The sequence below is a fragment of the Helianthus annuus genome, chromosome 8, assembly GCF_002127325.2.
Source record: "Helianthus annuus cultivar XRQ/B chromosome 8, HanXRQr2.0-SUNRISE, whole genome shotgun sequence".
In the NCBI taxonomy this organism is placed as follows: Eukaryota; Viridiplantae; Streptophyta; class Magnoliopsida; order Asterales; family Asteraceae; genus Helianthus; species Helianthus annuus.
This window is the reverse complement of record NC_035440.2, coordinates 69,768,914-69,787,172: the sequence shown is the minus strand read 5'-3', so window position 1 is coordinate 69,787,172 and position 18,259 is coordinate 69,768,914. Positions and strand designations below refer to the sequence as shown.

General features: G+C 34.3%; 2 protein-coding genes across 2 annotated transcripts; one reads left to right on the top strand and one right to left on the bottom strand.

The window, feature by feature from the left end:
- Positions 1-3,740: 3,740 nt before the first annotated feature.
- LOC110930525 (alpha-dioxygenase 2) lies at positions 3,741-10,934 on the bottom strand. The gene is made up of 10 exons (XM_022173842.2): positions 10,780-10,934; positions 9,888-10,148; positions 8,022-8,171; positions 7,480-7,613; positions 6,752-6,965; positions 6,340-6,485; positions 5,160-5,390; positions 4,882-5,084; positions 4,151-4,394; positions 3,741-4,045 (listed from the first exon to the last, which is right to left on the bottom strand). Exons 1-10 carry the CDS (start codon positions 10,870-10,872, stop codon positions 3,814-3,816), a joined length of 1,908 nt encoding a protein of 635 aa, XP_022029534.1. The 5' UTR covers positions 10,873-10,934; the 3' UTR covers positions 3,741-3,813.
- A 1,042-nt stretch (positions 10,935-11,976) lies between these two features.
- LOC110932469 lies at positions 11,977-14,721 on the top strand. The gene is made up of 9 exons (XM_022175800.1): positions 11,977-12,124; positions 12,552-12,648; positions 12,999-13,126; positions 13,223-13,262; positions 13,409-13,496; positions 13,644-13,864; positions 13,970-14,285; positions 14,389-14,442; positions 14,554-14,721. Exons 1-9 carry the CDS (start codon positions 11,977-11,979, stop codon positions 14,719-14,721), a joined length of 1,260 nt encoding a protein of 419 aa, XP_022031492.1.
- The last annotated feature ends 3,538 nt before the right edge of the window (positions 14,722-18,259 follow it).

Genomic DNA, 18,259 nt, shown 5'->3' with positions numbered 1-18,259 from the left:
AGTTAGTTACCAGTTACGTGTATATAACAGTTCAACAATTTGATTTGATGTTGTTATTACTCGATTACCGTATGTGGCGACTAGATGTGAATGCCCAACCCCAATGCCTCCATTTAGGCATTGGTCATGAGGTCAAGGTATCAAACAACCTTGAATAGATGTAAGGGGTCTTATATGTACACGATGTGAATGCCCAACCCCAATGCCTCTAACTAGGCATTGGTCATGAGGTCCAGGTAATTAGTTCACGCTCGTCCTTTCGGCCCGGTGTGAGGGTGCCAATCCTAATAGCGCTATCAACTAAATACCTCGTTGCTTCTTCAGCAACACGGTAGATGTATGGGGCCTTACATGATTTATACTGTGTTCAATAACCAAAATATTCCCTTCAGAAACGTTTACCAGATGTCCCAAACCACCGGGACGCATGCTTAGGAAAGTGCAGTGAACTCACCTTAGATTTGCTCGGTTAGATTAGTTTCTTGTTTAACGGTTGATCAAACACGCCCTAACATGGGTACCAGTAACAATCAGTTTCTAGTGCACATACACTAGATATTTCACACATGATTAATTCACATACTCCCTAATCACATAGCATGCAGTCTAATGCATAAGTGGCACATATACCCTCATATAGTTTGTAACAGTCGACCATACAGTGCAATCGGTAACACACATCATAATATCACATAGCAGGTGATTAAATCCCCCAATATCAATTTGCTTACAGGACCATATTTAGAAATCATAAATTGTAACAGTGTGCGATCCACATGATTGTCCGCGGCCCAACCTGACTGACCCAATCGGATTGTGTGCAAGTAGATTCCAAGTATGCGGCCCGTTTGAGACAAAGCCCATTACCCTAATATTTAACCCAACCGGCCCAACCTAAAGGGTACGGCCCACCGTCCCATAAGCAGCCCCTTTACAACTAAGATTATGCGATCAAAGCCTACATGTGCAATCCAATTATGCGGTTGACCAGTCAACCCTCAAGTCACAAAGAAACTGTTGAAATTATAGGATCTAACTCCCATCTTTCTTAACCGACAATTATCATTAAATCACATCTCCTTTTTGAGCCAATTACATTATTTCTTTCAAAAATCAAATTATTAGCTTATGTTATTATAATCACCAGTTACGTCAAATCAACAATTGTTTATCCCATCATCATCATTAGTCCATGTGCACTAAGATTACATGCTCTCAAATCAACGGTTAGGCTGCCACCTTCACATGTTTCAATTGCACAACAATACCCCACTTCATGAATTATTTCACATGTAGTGCTTCTGACACACTATTAAAAATTATTGGATTGCATGATTATGTTTCACATGGCCGCCCATCTATTTCAATATCACTGGGCCGATACCTCTACTTGTATATATATATCATTCCCTATAATTCCATATGATTATCACCCTCATTTATTGATTAACAAAAGTCAGTTTCAATCATGTTTTATCAATCGCACACACAGTCAATTACTTACAACACTATCAGATAAGAACGATATCATGAAACATAGATCACAAACATCACGTGATAGTTATCAAATAACACGCAAAAAACAATTTAATAAGAAAGGTGATGCACTAACCACAGGATTGAATGATTGCCTGGAGGGAAAAGATTCGTAATAGGGAGGAGGTTACAAGAGGGAGAACTGCCGTCACACCAAGGATGAGAGAAAGGAGTCTTAGGGTTTCTTCTCTTTTTATTTTTTTACTCTAAGTTATACGTAACCTTGATCATGTCATAATATACCCATAACAACTCATAACTTTGGGCCGGATACTAGTTTGAGTGTGGGCCGATTTGGTTTGGGGTTTAGAGGGAGTATGTGCGTGTGTTATATCATCTCATAATCGCCGGCCCAATCCCCTATTTCTATTTGGGCTTGGGGTCAACCTTGCTTACTAACAGCATAACAATAATAATAATAATAATAATAAGTGTGGGGGTGTGTTCAAGTTTGGTTTCGCTAAATGGGCCGAGGAACCATATGATACTTGTAGGCCGGTGTTATGTGTATTAGTGGTTCAAACATCCGTGGCCCAACACTACCACTTTTGACACTAAGGATGGCCCAAATACACACCCAAACGTAATCCACAACGTTTACGCTTAATAAATTTATCGCAGCAAAGCTGTTTTAAGAGAAACAATGAGAATCCGAATTGTCAGACTAACCCTGAGAGTTCGGGTTGTCACAGTGTGGTTCTCGCGGTTCTTACAACTCGGGGTGGTTTTCATTCTAGCGGCTCCCTATATATATATATATATATATATATATATATATATATATATATTAAATAACTCAAGTGATTTTGTGTTCATGTGATAGAACTGGGTGGAATGAGATGGCAACTTTTAATTATTGCGTTTTTAGTTATCATGTTATGGATGTCATTTCCACTCTAATAATATATTTATAGTCATGATCCATGTATGCTAACAACTCTTAATTGAAATTTGTGTTTCCTCTCTCACCTATAGTTATTTTAAAATCAGATTTTTGTCTCTCACCATATAGTTACATTTTTAAAATCAGATTTATGAGAAAAAGAGAAAAAACATAGGTCATTGTTACTTGTTCTTAGGCTGGAGGGTGTGGAGACGCTACCTCTGTCACCTCATCTTCTATGGCGTCTATGGGGCTCCATCACCCATACCGCCATCTTTAGGGGGGGGGGGCGCCATGGTGGTGTCGTCAACATGTTAACAAGAGAGAGGGGCGCTATAAGGGGAAGAAAAGGCGGCTGAGATAGGTTAAAGGGGGCGCTATAGTGTAAAGGGGGCTTCATCCCACACCATGCAATTTAAAGGGGGGCGTGATAAACCCCCATGACTGAGGTGGATCCTACGTGTCGCTTACGTAGCCTGATAAAGCCCCTAGGAAGTTCCAACCACACCTTCCAGCCTTAGGTAGCCTATGCCGGTCAACTCAAACAAAAAAAAAAATTATGACCTAAAAAAGGTATATTTAGTCGTATGGCACAAGATAACCATTTAATATTGCATGAATGAAGAGATATATGTTGTGAGGCTCATCTCTATCTCTAGAAATTTGTTTGGTTTGTCTGTTGAAACTACTACTTCAAGGATTAGGATTAAATACAAAGGTTCCTAATTGTAAGAAGGGTACAAAGATTTCTAAAAAAACCAACTACACAAAAAAGAAAAAAATCTAAACACCCACCACCACCACCCAAAAACCTAACCCCCCCCCCCACCCATCAAAAAAAAAAATCTTTTTTTTATTCGAGATGGGGGTGGGGGGTTTAGGTTTTTGGGTGGTGGTGGGTGTTTAGGATTTTTTTAGGTTTTTGCGTGGGTGGGGGCGGGGGGGGGGGGGGGGGGGGGTTGGGTGGTGGTGGGGTGGGGTGGGGTGGGGGGTTTGGGTGGTGGTGGGGTGGGGTGGGGTGGGTGTTTAGGTTTTGGGTGATGATGTAGTGAGTTTAGGTTTTAGCTTATTGGACATTTGTCACTTAATAAATCATTCTTACGCTTCCTACAATTAAGAGTATTAAATGTTATCAAACAACAGAGATAAAAGAATTATATCCTTAACTAGTAATACTTTAAATGCCGAAGTCTAAGATGATATGAACAACACCGAATTTACGTGGCACCCTTACCTTAATGTGGTATGGGGCCTAGGTGATAAGTTGAAGTTTATATTAATTGGTATGTTCTTCGTCGCATGAGACAACATACGGATCCTAAAGAAGTAAGGATAAAACATAGGTTTTATTCATCATACTAACCAAGGTTTTTGTCTCAAAATACACCATATTACTAACATGAGTTACCATATCGCAAATACAATGGAACGTAGTTAGGAGTATTTGGATCTGAATCCCACACCGAAAACGCACTAGAACATCTCATCCAAGTCTTTGACATCTCAGGGAAATGTCGATCAAGAATGTCTTTCAGGCTCTCAATCTTATTAATCCATTGTAGTCCTTTCTCGGTGTATGTTTGCGCGTTATAGTTGGTTGTAAAAAAGCGATCTGCTTCAAGCCTCCTATAATCAAGCATGGTTAAACATTGGATTAACAAAATATAATACTCATCCAATTACACATATATGTTCAAGCTGGTAACAAGACTAGGATTAAGTATATATTACCTTGAAGCAACTAGCACAAAGATGAAAAAAGCAGTCTCACAAATGGCAAAACCTTTAATTTTTTTCTCAGCATGTATTCCCACTAGCAGATCAAGCTTTTCAACATCGTCTCCGTATACTTCATTGAGCGCGTCAATAATCTCTTCATCATCAGTCAAATCTTCCCATTTGCTAATGGGGGTCATTAGCAAGTTCCTCCTAAACTCGTTATATCGAGGAACCTTTCTTTCTCGATCTCTATAAACTTTTAAATTTTTCAACAAGCATGTTACACTAAGATCATATATAACTAGTTAAATATAATAATGAAAATTTAGAATGTTGTTAGAATCCTGGTGTGTTTTCTTTTTAACTTCATTTGTAGTGTAGTCGCACTTGGGAAGAGCGACTTCTTTTTCATCGGAATATGGTTTTCCGCAAGAAAATGGAACCCCATGGGAAATCTCCCTTGGCAACCTTGACATAAGATGAAAACATTTATGCCAATTACTAGGGTGGTGCCATTTTTTTTATAAAAGTCAGTTGACAAATATGTTTTCACTTGAAGTTGTGGTTACCAAGTGTTACTTCACTTGGGGTTTCATTTTCTTGCAGAAAACCATATTTCGATGAAAAAGAAGTCGCCTTTACCAAGGTCTAATACACTATAAATCTAAGTTGAAAAACACACACACACCATAGATCGAAGAACATCCCCCCATTAAGTAAAGTTTCCAAAAAGTTGTACATACTTTCCATGGAAGCCATGTCCACCTGATCCTTTCTCTCTTCGCCATCTATATCATGAGCAACAAGGTTTCTCATCCACGATGGATAGTTCCACAAAGTGACAGCACCACAAGGTTGATGCCCCATGGATACTAACATCTTTTCCATACCGATATTCGACAATCTTTTTTCTCCTTCTTTTCCTATCATATCCTTCATATTCACCCTATACAAAACAATGATCATTATATTTCACAATTTCTTCATATAATGTAATACGTGTACACAAAAAGAACAATACTCTTCTTGAATTGGCGGAATGGATTTGTGTTTTGGAGCTATGGAATCGATGTCACGAAGAATTATTTTGTCTGGCAGTATTGTGTGCATTCTGTAGACGCTTACAAACTCCTCCGTCAAAGAATATGGCACTCCATGATCTTGGGGCTTTTTTAGACCAACTAATCCGCTTAGTTCGGGTCCTAATATATTTCCAAACAAATCCTTCACTTTCTTCCCAAGCATGCCATACCTACATTTAATTCCAGTGACAAATCCAGTAATTTTCGTCACATGCGTCGGGTCAAAATTATAGGTCCAAAACCACACCATACTGAATTCAAACTTGATGATGAAATTGAACCGCTCACCTTAATAGTGAACTTACGCAAACATCATATAGGAGTGGATCAAAAAGCTTAATTCGGTGATCCCTTTTTAGATTAACAAAAAAGGATTTGTGTTTACTTTACTTCCAAGTTACTCCATGTTTGTATCAAGAATTTTTCACTTGTACACAATTTGATGCAACTATTCATGTTACTCCATGTTTGTATATCATAAACATATCATTTGAAAAAGAAAAAGGGGTTTTTACACTACTAGAAAAGTGCCACTATTCCTACCAAAATTTCCTACACATTTCCTATGAATGAAAATGCAGACACTTTTCCCACGAAATTCCGAAGAACAAGAAAGGGTCTTAGTTTTGTGACAAAAAAAACGACAAAAAAGCCACAAATTGTTATGCGTAGGAAAAGTGTCAGAAATTTCCTACGGATTTCCGACGGAATTCGTTTTCATTTTAACTATTAGTCGGAAATTTGTAGGAATCGGTATGCGTAAGAAATGTGTCGGAAATTTTCGACGGAAATCCAACGGAATTCGTTTTTATTTTAACGATTAGTAGGAAATGCGTAGGAATCCAATTTATCGTAAAAAAATATTCATAATAAACAACAGTTTTCTAGTAGTGTTATAATCGTGGTCTCATTTGGGGTGCAATCTCTCTATCTTTTGAGATAAAGTGCATATTTGCCCCGTCTCTCACCCTCCCAGACACTACCCTACGCTACCGCGTACATGTGGGACCTTACTGGCTAGGTTTGTTTGTTTGTTTATTATTTGCAAACATACAAGTGAAAGTTCATATGTAGTTCTTATTTGAAAATCGAGCAAAATCTAGTTTGTGAATTATTTACCAGTTGATTCTCATAGCTGCTAAAAGAGTATCAGTCTTTAGGAGTTCAACAGTCCAATCAATGGTGTGGATCTTTGCAATAATTGCTGAGGTTACCAATCTTGCATGTTGGTACAATTTCTCGTCATCAAATTCTGGATAATGGTCCTGCATAAATTGTCACAAATGAAGTTCTTGAACCATTGTTTGTGCTGTATGGACTACCTTGTTGCTTACATGAAACTTACACCTATTTCGGGTGTCAAGGGAAACTTTAGTTTCTGGCTGTTTAAATATTGTTTTTGAGCATAAATATTATCTAGTAATTTTGTAGGTTTTACAGCTTCTTGCCGGCCCGTATTTTCTATATTTTTATTGAAGTTTTTGCCATAAAAAATAGTTGATAAATGGATAGGAAAAAGTGATGAACTTACTTTAAGCATATCACAAATAGCATTATGCTCTTTAACAAATAAAGCTTGCAAAAGGGAGAAACCAGCCCAACAATTTCGGACATCGCCAGATATAGGAATCCCTTTGTCGTCATGTTCAAGAAGTCCATCTCTAGCTATTTTCAGCTTTCCATCTGAATACGCTCTTACCTTCCCCATCCCGGCTTCGTTATTTCCGTAAATAACACTTCCATCCCTGCAATAGATCCGGCAATGTGGTTACCAAACTAACTTTTTCAATAAACTACCGTATTTTTTATTTTATTTTTTAACCAATTCATTATTATGTCCTCATAGCCGGACCAGGCAGCAAATCGGTTGCTTTACTAGTCCACCAGTACTCTAGTTAAACCAAATTAAGAAGCGTATGACATCATAAATAATTTGATAAAATTAACCTATGTTTAGATGTACATTCTAATTTCAATAAAATATAAATACGCTACAATAAAAATAAAATAACCTGTAAACTAAATTTGAGGAGAAAAATAATCAAAACTAAAAAACTGGTTCAACCTTAACCAGACATGCTTGGTTCTCGCAACCAGTCCGGTCGCGAAAATACCCATTATACTTTTTTTACTTTCTTACTTCACTAGCTAAACTTTTTTTTTTTTACCAACTCAGTATATGATATGCTAGATTGAAGAATGTCATTTTGACTTGTGTGAAGTCAAAATACATGTCCTAGAATAACTGAAGCAACTTACCACCATGGAGTCCTTGAATTAAGAAAACCAGTCTTAGTATCAAGTGACCCTGTAGGAAAGTGTTTGCTCTTGTAAAACTTAAATGACTTCAATGGACACTGCTCAGCCACCTCAGCCGGAGCTACAATCTCAACCTGTATTGACCAACGTTAACAAACACAAGGTTCCTTGATTGACAATTAATTTAATAAATAATGAGTTCTTTTGAAAAAAAGCCAATGACAAATGGGTGGTTTCTTTGGATAGGCTTCAAATCTAGGTCAGTCGTTATCTAAGATAGCGACTTTAAAGTTGATCTGACAACTTCACTTTGCAGAATCTTTTTTTTTAACCGCCACTTTTGCTGTCAAAGTACACTCGTGTCAGTTTTGGATATTTGAGGAATACGAAGTTGATATCTTACCTAGCGGCTAACCAATTTAAGGTCCAACAACAAAGTCACCCGTTTGTCATTACTCCTTTTCAGAAAAAAAAAAAAAAACATTTTTAATTTTTTTCTCGTCGACCATAATGGTACAACTGAATAAGTTAATTCCCTTGACCTGCTGAGTATCCTCCATATGATCAATCCAGTCATGAATCATGAACTGTAACCAAGAGCAAGCTATCATGTTGAATTGCTTCCCACAGTCTGCAAATTTCCTTCTTTCAAGTAACTTTGTGGCCACCACTGATGGATGAGGCTCCAACAACTTCAAATTTGTAAGATACAAGTTAAAACTTCAATTTCAAAACCATATTATTTCTCTCATTATGAGACACTCCAACTTTTTTTTATTCATAATACAATACAAAACATAGGGCTTTCAGCAACGGATATCATTGAAGAATCCCTCGGTGAAAGTGGTGAATATTGGGAAACATGGCGTGGGTGATAGGTCGCTAATGAAAATTGTAACCAACGTATCAACGACATATTGATAAATTATTTACATTTGGGTTTTTTGTTAATTCGTTGGCACGACCAATCAACATATATTTATAAAATGTACTTTTAGTTAATTATTTTAAAACTTTTGTCCGTGATTAGGGCGGGTCAGTCGTTGGTGATGGTTAATTTTATAACGATGATAAAATTTCTATATTGCCACTTCGGTTATAGCCAATGATAATTAAGAGACAAAATCTCTTTGGTGAAAGACCTAGGTTTAAACCTAAGAATGTGAAATTCGTGGTTAAAAGAAATATAAAACAAATTAAGCAAATATTAATGATAATTAAAAGGCAAAAACGCTTTGGTGAAAGATCTTAATTTAAACCTAAGCAAGTAAAATTCGTGGTTAAAATAACTATAAAAACAAATTAAGCAAATATTGTTATAATTTCATTTATGATACTGACAAAATGAGACATAAACAATTTTTTTCCGACAGATAGGGAGGTGGGCATTTAAACCCACGACCTCATATTTCTACAAACAACAATATATAAAATAATCTGTTTACTAAAAATAATATATAAAAAAAATGTTAACAGAGAAAAAAATATATTGATTTTAACAATTTATGTTGTTTGTCAATATCAAAACATATTGTTTACGAATAGTTTGTTTTTTTAGAAAGAAATGGAAAATGGAGTCCAACACGGACCTTCATCCACCCAACAGAAACATCATGTCTAATGTAAATACTATTTATATTTTCTCAAAAATAATCACACATACAAATTTATTCTTTGCAAACATTCTCTAACAATAGCAATACACTAGGTTGTTGATTCTAATAATAGTAATACACTAGATTGTTGATTTTTTTACGGCAAATTTCTTTTGTTTTTGTCGTGAGACTTAAACCCAAGACCTCCCCTCCTAAGGTGTTTAAAAGCTTAGCCTTTACAAATGAACCACCACGCCATTAGTCAGGTTGTTGATTATCTAAACCGAAATTCGGGTTTTAGATATTTAAATGGTACCTTTTTATACACACTGAATTTTGAACTCAATTTTTGAATTAATATCGGATCTAGGAATTTTGAAGACAACCGCTTTGATGATTCGATTTTGAATTATAAAATTACATTTTTTTTTATAAAAAACACATTTTATTTGGTGTTTGGGATTACGTTTTGAAGTGATTATTTGATTATTGTGTTTATAAAACATAAATAATCTAAAAAAGTATTTGGATGAAAAAGTGATTATCTGCCTCCAAAACGCAGTTTTAGAGAAGCATGTACCTACATGTTTTTTCAAAACGCAGTTTTGAAAATGCAAAATCTATTTTGAAAACGCATAATCTATTTTGAAAACGCAACACCAAACACCCCCTTATTTATTTGTATATACATATATAAATTTGTTAATCCTTCCCATATATCTATTGCATACACATCTGTGTGTGTATAATAAACCAAAAAAAAATAAAAAAAAATTCGTTTATATTACAATCTTGATGAATTCGGAATCTTACCCCGAAGTTGGAAGTGGATGGAGGCATATTACGACCAAAAAAGGTTCCTTGACTGCCTACGATATGATCCGTTGGATGGTTGCACTTTCCGTCAGCCGTCCGATGAGGATACTGTTGCACGTCGTATTGTTTTCCGGTGTTTGTTCCTACATGTAGGAGATTGTATCTCTGGTGCAAGCGTCTTCTGAGACCCAAATAAGCCAGCCCCAGTAGCACTGGTAGCCTATGCCATAACCCACACTTGTCCACAATATGCACAATCTGCACCACAATCCAATCCAATCCAATCCAATCATTACTATTGTTTATTTCACGTATATCTTCTTTGCAGTAACTGTTGTTTACATGTAGGCCCTCTCTCTGAAAATCTTTCAAAATATATGGGCCCGAAGATAAAAAGGCTCTAAAATTAAAACTTTTAGAAAATACACAAATTTATTTTGAAAATACATAGAGTTGAAAGGAAAAAAAAAAAAAAAAGACTCTTTTCATAAAAAAATGAAACACAAAATTAATTGTATTGAATAATATTTTAAGAAATTAACATAAATAATTATTTTTAAACTAGATTTGAAAGTAATTATGATTTTCATTTTGATTTAGTTTAATACAAAATTAGTCAGTTAATGTCATTTGCATTTAATGCATAGATAATAAACACGCTAATAAAGTGACATGAGAACCAGCAGACTATGCGCCTCATGATGTCATTTTCCAATTCAATACTTATATATTTTAAGTTTTACAGCATAACTTTATTTTAAAAAAAATAAATTTTCAGCCCCCCCCCCCGGATGGTTTGGGCCTTGAGCCGTCGCCCACCCTGCACCCCTTCTAGGCCGGCTCTGTGTACACGCACACACGCACAGAAATAGAGATATAGAGAACTCACATAGAAGACGATGGTGTCAAGTAAAGACAATTTGGCTACAAGAGGTTGTAGTTGGGGATGGATGGAGAACAAGGAAAGGAGTGAAAGCGTCATGGTGTAGAGGATGTTTGAGGATTGTGGGGTTGTGTTGGACTGGGGTGCGTGCTATATATAACATATGTGTCTCGGTACTAATTAATGAATGTATTTTAGGATTTACATACGTCTAACGCTAATCTGTACATTTAATTTTTAGCCGCCACGTAACTGCTTCCCTATCCAATTCGCTAGCATTTAGTACGGCCCAGCTAAACGCATTATATTGTGACTGATGAATTAACAAGAATGCAACACATACGCTTCCATCGTTCAACCAAATATTATTATTATAAGTTCACGATCAACATAACATGTATGATCCATCTATTTGTTTCGATATGTATCACGAGTGGCGGCTTTGATGGTATGCAGGGAGGATCTCCGCAAAAGGCCCTTGATTTCAAGGGGTACGCGATTTAGAAAAAATCCGATAGTAAACACGTAGCAATTCCAATATAGCTCCATTTACAAATCATTTTTTATATGATTTAGAATTTAGTCCACTTGGTATTAGTTTTATTGAGCTCAATACTAATTTTAATAATAATAAAACATTACGGAAAGACACATTTTTTCACACTCGAACAGAGTACGTGAATTCTCAGAGACGTCTTTGTGTATCACTGTCATATTTCACCAAACCAATTATTTCTCATCCAAATCTGTTATCTATACTTTATATAAAATGAGAAATCCTAATGACATAAGAAAAGATGATGTGACACGCAGAGAGGCTGTCTAACAATGCTTTTCTTATGTAATTACTGCATCATAAAGCCTAATATATAAAATCACTTAAAATTCACTCAAACCTCTGCCAAAGTAAACATCTGCTCATTTATATCTGACTTTACTTTAATACCCAAAAGTAGTTGTTGTTATGCTCTGTAATGCTTTTAGATCAGCAGATGTTTAAGGCTAATTACCGGTAAATTCAAATTCAAAAATGCATAGGAATAAGTAATTTGCAATTAATGCATGTCACTCAGAAACTCACGTCAATCATCTTCTTATATAAGGCTTTACTTCTCATTTCCCTCTTTATATTTGATCACACTTTCGTCTTCACTGATTTTCAAATTTGAAATTTGAGCACAATCCGAATTCCGAATTAGAAGCATGTCAATATCAGTTGACAGTAACAATCTTAGTTTTGTTAACGATTTGAATCCTGAGAAAGATATGTGGAACATGAAAGCGAGAATTATTCGAAAAGGGAATCAAGATTACAAAATGGATCTCATCTTCATTAATGAAAAGATAATTTGTATTTCTGCTTTTCCGTTCTATTAGAGAATGTAGTGGTGTATGCTAAAAAGATACTTTCTTTAAATGCTCTTCAGGGTGCTAAGATTCAAGCAGGTATTAAGAGTCATCTGATACCAGTTTTTGATGGACAACTTCAAGAAGATGTTGTTGTCATTCTGTCGAAATTTTGTGTTCATGAGAATAAAGATTTATATAAACTTGTAGTACGGCCTTATAAAATCAACTTTTATAGATGCACAACTGTTACACCTGTGAGAGATTGGTAAGGTGTTGAGTATGGTTTCAACTTCAGAGCTTATCAAGATATTCTTCAAGGAGAGGCGTTAAACTCTTTGAGTGTTGGTAGTGTATATGTTTGTAATCATGTATTCTCTGTATAAAATTAGAGAGTTTTACTTATATTGTTGTATAATGTGATCATATAGATGTTGTTGGATCTGTGGTTTGTTGTGGAGATCTTGAATTCTTTGGTCGACCTCCAAAAGAGACTAAGAATATCAATTTCGATAATCAAGACTTGGAGTAAGTTGATATTTACATGTGCAGTCATGTACAGATCATTGTTTGTATTTAATGATGTTAATAAATAAGATGAAAAATGTTGGTATTTTATGTGGAATCCTGGTAATGGTAATAAATGAGATCTATAGTGTTTATATCTAATGTTGAATCATGGTAATAAATGAGATCAACAGTTTATTCTTAATGAATATGTTAGTTAATTTATGACTCATTTACTACTTTAATAAATGTCATAAGTTTTCGATTTTGTGTTGTTATTCATTCAATTTTGTTTTGATATTAGAGATTGTAAAAAAATGGTCATAAATTAGTCTTTAGTATATCGTCATACGAATATTGTTTTCATGTAGGGGTAAGGTTTTGCGGTGTACTGTGTGGAATGATTATGCTATGCAGTTTAAGGAGTTCATCTCTAAAATTCCAGCTCATGAGCATGTGATGGCTGTTATACAACATGGAAAGTGTAAGGAATGGAAAGGTAATTTTTGTTACTTTCTGCAAATCATAACTATACTGTTTATTTCTGGCAATATAAAGACAGGTTGACTAAATATCTATATACTTTTGCATGTAGGTGAATATACAGTTCAAAGTGATAAGTTTGCAACACGAATGTTCTGAATGAAGAAATTGATAAAGTTAATCAGCTAAGAAGGAGGTAATTTGTCAATGTAATTTCTATTGTATATAAATGTTCAAGTCAAATACTTGGTTTCATGTTATTTGTATACTAATTCTAATCATTTGTGGTATTCAAAAGTCTTATACTGAAGTTTGGACAAAGGAGTGGTTCTACTTCTCAAACAATACTATCGTCTCAGACCGTTTTTCCATTGCATAAAGAATTTGTAACTAATGGTGTGAGGAAACATGTTGATGAGATTAGTGAGATAGAAAAGGATTCACATCTTTTTATATAGTTTGGATATTTGTTTGGTTTATCACCTGCATGTTTGTCAAACTATAGATTACAAATTGATATATTGTTTTTACAGGAATGTCTTGTGTTGTGTTGTGTTGTGGTTGCGACAATTAAGATTGTGCAAGAAGAGTATGGTTGGTTTTATCCTGTCTGTCATAAGTGTTTCAAGAAGCTGATGGCTAAAAGTGAATACTTGCAGAATGTTAAAAATGTTTCAGATGATATTGTTCAATTGCCTGCGACTTCTTTGGTTTGTTCCAAATGTCGTAGTGAATGTACATCTGTCACCACAAAGTAAGAAATGATGATTATTTAACGTTTTATTTATATAAATAACAGTTTAAGACTGATATTTGAATATAATTTTGCAATTTACTTAGTCATTTGTATATATTTCAGGTTCAAGGTGCAAGTCTGGGTGCAGGATGAGAGTGGTAGTGTTTCTTTTGTTATGTTTGATAGAGATGTTCAGAAGCTTCTTGGATTAGCGGCGAGTGACATAAGAGAGAAGCAGGTGAAGGCGAATGATACTGGATGTTTCCCTCATGAGATATTTCGATTGGTTGATAAGAAGGTCGCTTTTAAGATTGATGTTTCAGAGTTCAATCTTAAAAATGACTATCGTGTTTATACCGTGCAAAAAACATGTGATGATCCAGTAATAATTGTTGAGTTGGTTGGTGGAGATGGTAATGGTGATGAAAATACTAAGGAGGTAGCATATAAAATTACTTTTTCAATCTATTTATTTTTCTTTTGAGGTTCAAAGACTGGATTCTGCACTTTTTTATATAATATCATATATTATGATCCTTTAGGTTACTCAAGAGGTAGCTGAAGTTAAAGATGTTAACCTTTCAGAATCTTCCCAGGTGTCTGCTGAATGAACTTCAAGGGTGAGTATTTATTTTTGAAAGTATGTTTAATATGTTTAAAAAGAGTTCATTATTTTATTAAATGAGATCAATGTGATATGTTGCAAGGATGCTGTCTCTGTTACGGCTGACTTTTCAGCCGTTGAAGTTGAAAAGGATTCTGGATCAAGTCCCAATGGAAAGCGGATAGCTCAAGATGTTGATGTTGTCAACATTGGTGAGCTATCCACTAATGTGAGAAGAACCCGGAAGAAGCTGTCTAAGGTTAACAATTAGATGCTTATGAGAAAACATTTCTTATGAGAGATAAGTAGAAACCACTTATTTTTGAAGACTCCTTGTGGTTTTATTTTATGTCTGTTAACTGTTGTTTTAACAAACTGTGGTTAAAAGTTTGGTGTATAAGGGCGACAATGAAGCATCTAAACTGATGTATTTGATATGTAATGTCTACGCTTTGAATATCAAGTAAATTTAACCTTTTGTTTGTTATATAATATTGTTATTATACATTATAGGGTGGGGTTCGGCTACAAAGTCCATTTTTCCTACAAAGTGTACAAAGTCATAAAACACCACAAATTCAGCCATAAAACACACTCAAAACCCACAAATAACAGAGTGAAGATCTCTAAAACACAATATTCAAACCCTAACAGTCCATAAAAACTTCAAATACACCATCGTAGAACTATGAATATAAAACACAACATGATAATCAACATAAAACACATTAATGCTAGTTATTCGAAAATCAAAGCCTTATCATCCAAAACACAACACAAAACCCACAAATATGGCGTTTTACTAATCTCCACTTTGTTATTTGTAGGTTTTGAGTGTGTTTTATGGTTGAAATTGTGGTGTTTTATGACTTTGTACACTTTGTAGAAAAAATGGACTTTGTAGCCAACTCTCACCCATACATTATATACATTTTTGGTGATATTCATGTACAGGACAAGTATATAAAAATAAGGTAGCAATTTTTAACCTGCTTGCAGTATGTTTCTTCTTCAGCCTGTATCAAGCAACCATGAACATAATCTTTGTTCGAGCCAACCTTTCTAATATCCAATCCCTCATTGTTCAAAACATTTATCTCAAATTTTACTTCCTTTTTTTAAACACAGCTTGTCTATATTCTTATTTTTATAAGTTTCAACAAACTGAGTCCATTCTGGCCCGTTTATCCTCTTACTTTTATGACCGATGCTCTGTACTGCAATCTTGTACTTAAATCCCGTATAATCAACCAACTTTATTACTTCACACTTTCTTGGTAATTGGTTACTCATTATCCTTGGAAGTACCTATGTATATAAAATACACAACATTTAATATATCTTTAATTTTATAAATACGGTTTTTAGCATACAATTGTGATTTGAGTTAATTTGTTCTAAGAATATAGCTTACCAATCCCTCACTTAAGTGTGTCAATTCAAAGACATTGATAATTAGCATAAACTCCATCTGAAAGTGAAAAATACAATAACAATTAAATACTAAAACATAAAATCAATTGTATCTGAAAAGCATTCTAGTTAAGGTATAAAAAAATAACCAACACCCTGTAGGACCAAAGTTATATGTTGTGTACTTCAATATGGTCCCTACAACCAACAATATGAATCTAACACTATGTAAGATGAAATTTATATTGTTGTATAATAAAAAGTATTATATGACATTAAAGTTTTCAAATATCCATGTTTGTTTCAACTTCAAACTTCAATTTTTTTCAGTAGCCAGGGCTATATTCACTTACAAATCAGACATATGAGTACTATATACTGGTTGCAGAATATTTTATCAAAATTAAGATTGATAGAACAAATATATCAATACTACATGGCAGTTCATACAATAATTCTAAAACCATTCGTAAAATATACAACCAAATATTTATGAAACAACATTATTTCAGATTCTTATTTAGATGGAATGAATCAAAATGTAACTAAATAAGTTGATATAAATCTTATTATAAAATAAAGAAAACAAGTTCATATAAGTTTATCTATTTTAACATCAACAGATTATGATTTTGATGTCCATATAATTTGAAATGAAGAAAGTGAAATGAACATGTCAAAACATAACTGTAAAATACACAAGAGAACCAAAAAAATACCTGATCTAAAACTTTAAACTTCTGATCGTCAAGTCTGAAGAAGAAGAAACTGTAGAGTTCTTTCGCCGGAGAAGAAGAGAGAAGATTGTATTAGAATTGTTGAAAGTAAGATACTTATCTATTAACTTGTAATTGTTTATTTATTTGACTTATAATAATCTTTAATATCGGGATTTAAAAAATATTTTTAATTAAATATATGAAATAATAGATAAGTTTTTGTTATTTAACATTAAATTTATAATATTGAAGCAGTGGTTGATGCCGTGCTAAAATTGCATTATTTTTTAAAAAAAGGGGGTAAAGTATAAATTTTACAAAACTTAATTTCAACCAACCAGTGTAAATGTAACATCTGTATTAACTCCATTTAATATACTTTTCATCTCCATTATTGAACATATGCTCCAGAAAACATATTCGGAAGTTTTCTCACATAACTTTCTTATCAAAATCGGAAAGGTTTTATTGCATAATATAGATTACACACTATAAAACCAAGTATTGTTTCTTTGAATTTATTGTTTGTATTATAAATGTAGATTAATCATTGTTTGATGTTATGAGTATGTATTTCTCACTGATGGCGTTTCATATTCTTTGTTGAAGCAAATAATAGTTGCTGTAATCTGGTGTACTTTTATCGGTTAAGTACTGCATTAACTTAAATGAAGTTACTAATAGTATTCTCGGTCACAATTTGTGCATGCATCTTCTAGATGTTGTCTTCTACATTACGATTGATAAATGAACCATATAATTTTTTGTTGATGTTCATTTGCTTAACTGTTGTGAGAGATGATGATTTTTGTGACAACCGTCAAAAATCCAGGTATCCGTACAATTTAATTAACCATGATTAGTGCTTAATGACTGTGCCGAATTACAAATGACTGCTTTCTGATTACTGCATCATACTTACATGTGCATCACATATTGCATAATGTCACAACGTATTAACAGACAAACCATATTGACATAAATGATGCACAAAGCACAGTTAGCGGATAACTCAGAAAAATGTTGACGAGGTTCAGTACATAGACAGAAAGTGTTTTGAGACCCATATGGGCCAGAGACTAAGTACTACACTAGTATGGTGTGTAGAGAAGTAAGGACCATAGAACTGCATTCCTAAGTGATAGTTTAAGTGCCGGGAAGTGCCAAAAATCCACATAAAGTGCTGAATATATTTCAGCAAAATTCAGCATTTTAACAAGCTAGTTACATGCAAAAATATGACTAAATGGTCCTGAATGCTTTCCTAAGTGTCGGGAATTAAAAGTGTCACAAAAGGGTACATAAAGATCACTAAACGGAATAGTTCGACACTTTAACGAATCGGTATCTAACCTAACAACCGGACACTACTCGAAACACCAAAATTATACTAGAAGCATTGTTTTATTATTTCTGAGCCAGTTATGATCCCCGAACACCCTAACACACTATATAACACATAATATGCTTAAACACTAATCATCACACTTGAAATCTAACTAGATCTCCTAACTTGTCATTAAAACACAACTAGTACCCCGCCCCCCCCATGGTGGACGGTCACCAAAGTGGCCCCACCCTTGATTATGCTAAATCTCCTTTGATTTGGTTAGAGATTATGTCTTGTACTTATGAAACACATTAACCATTGGATAAACACTTAACATGGTTATAAGA

Coding starts and splice junctions, on each gene's coding strand:
- LOC110930525 (XM_022173842.2), bottom strand. CDS start 10,872: ATGACGCTTTCACTCCTTTCCTTGTTCTCCATCCATCCCCAACTACAA. Junction 8,172..9,887: donor CATCCACTTCCAACTTCGGG/GTAAGATTCCGA, acceptor ACAAATTTGAAG/TTGTTGGAGCCTCATCCATC. Junction 4,046..4,150: donor TTTGTGCTAGTTGCTTCAAG/GTAATATATACT, acceptor GCTTGATTATAG/GAGGCTTGAAGCAGATCGCT.
- LOC110932469 (XM_022175800.1), top strand. CDS start 11,977: ATGTCAATATCAGTTGACAGTAACAATCTTAGTTTTGTTAACGATTTG. Junction 13,497..13,643: donor TTCCATTGCATAAAGAATTT/GTAACTAATGGT, acceptor TTGTTTTTACAG/GAATGTCTTGTGTTGTGTTG. Junction 14,443..14,553: donor ACCTTTCAGAATCTTCCCAG/GTGTCTGCTGAA, acceptor ATATGTTGCAAG/GATGCTGTCTCTGTTACGGC.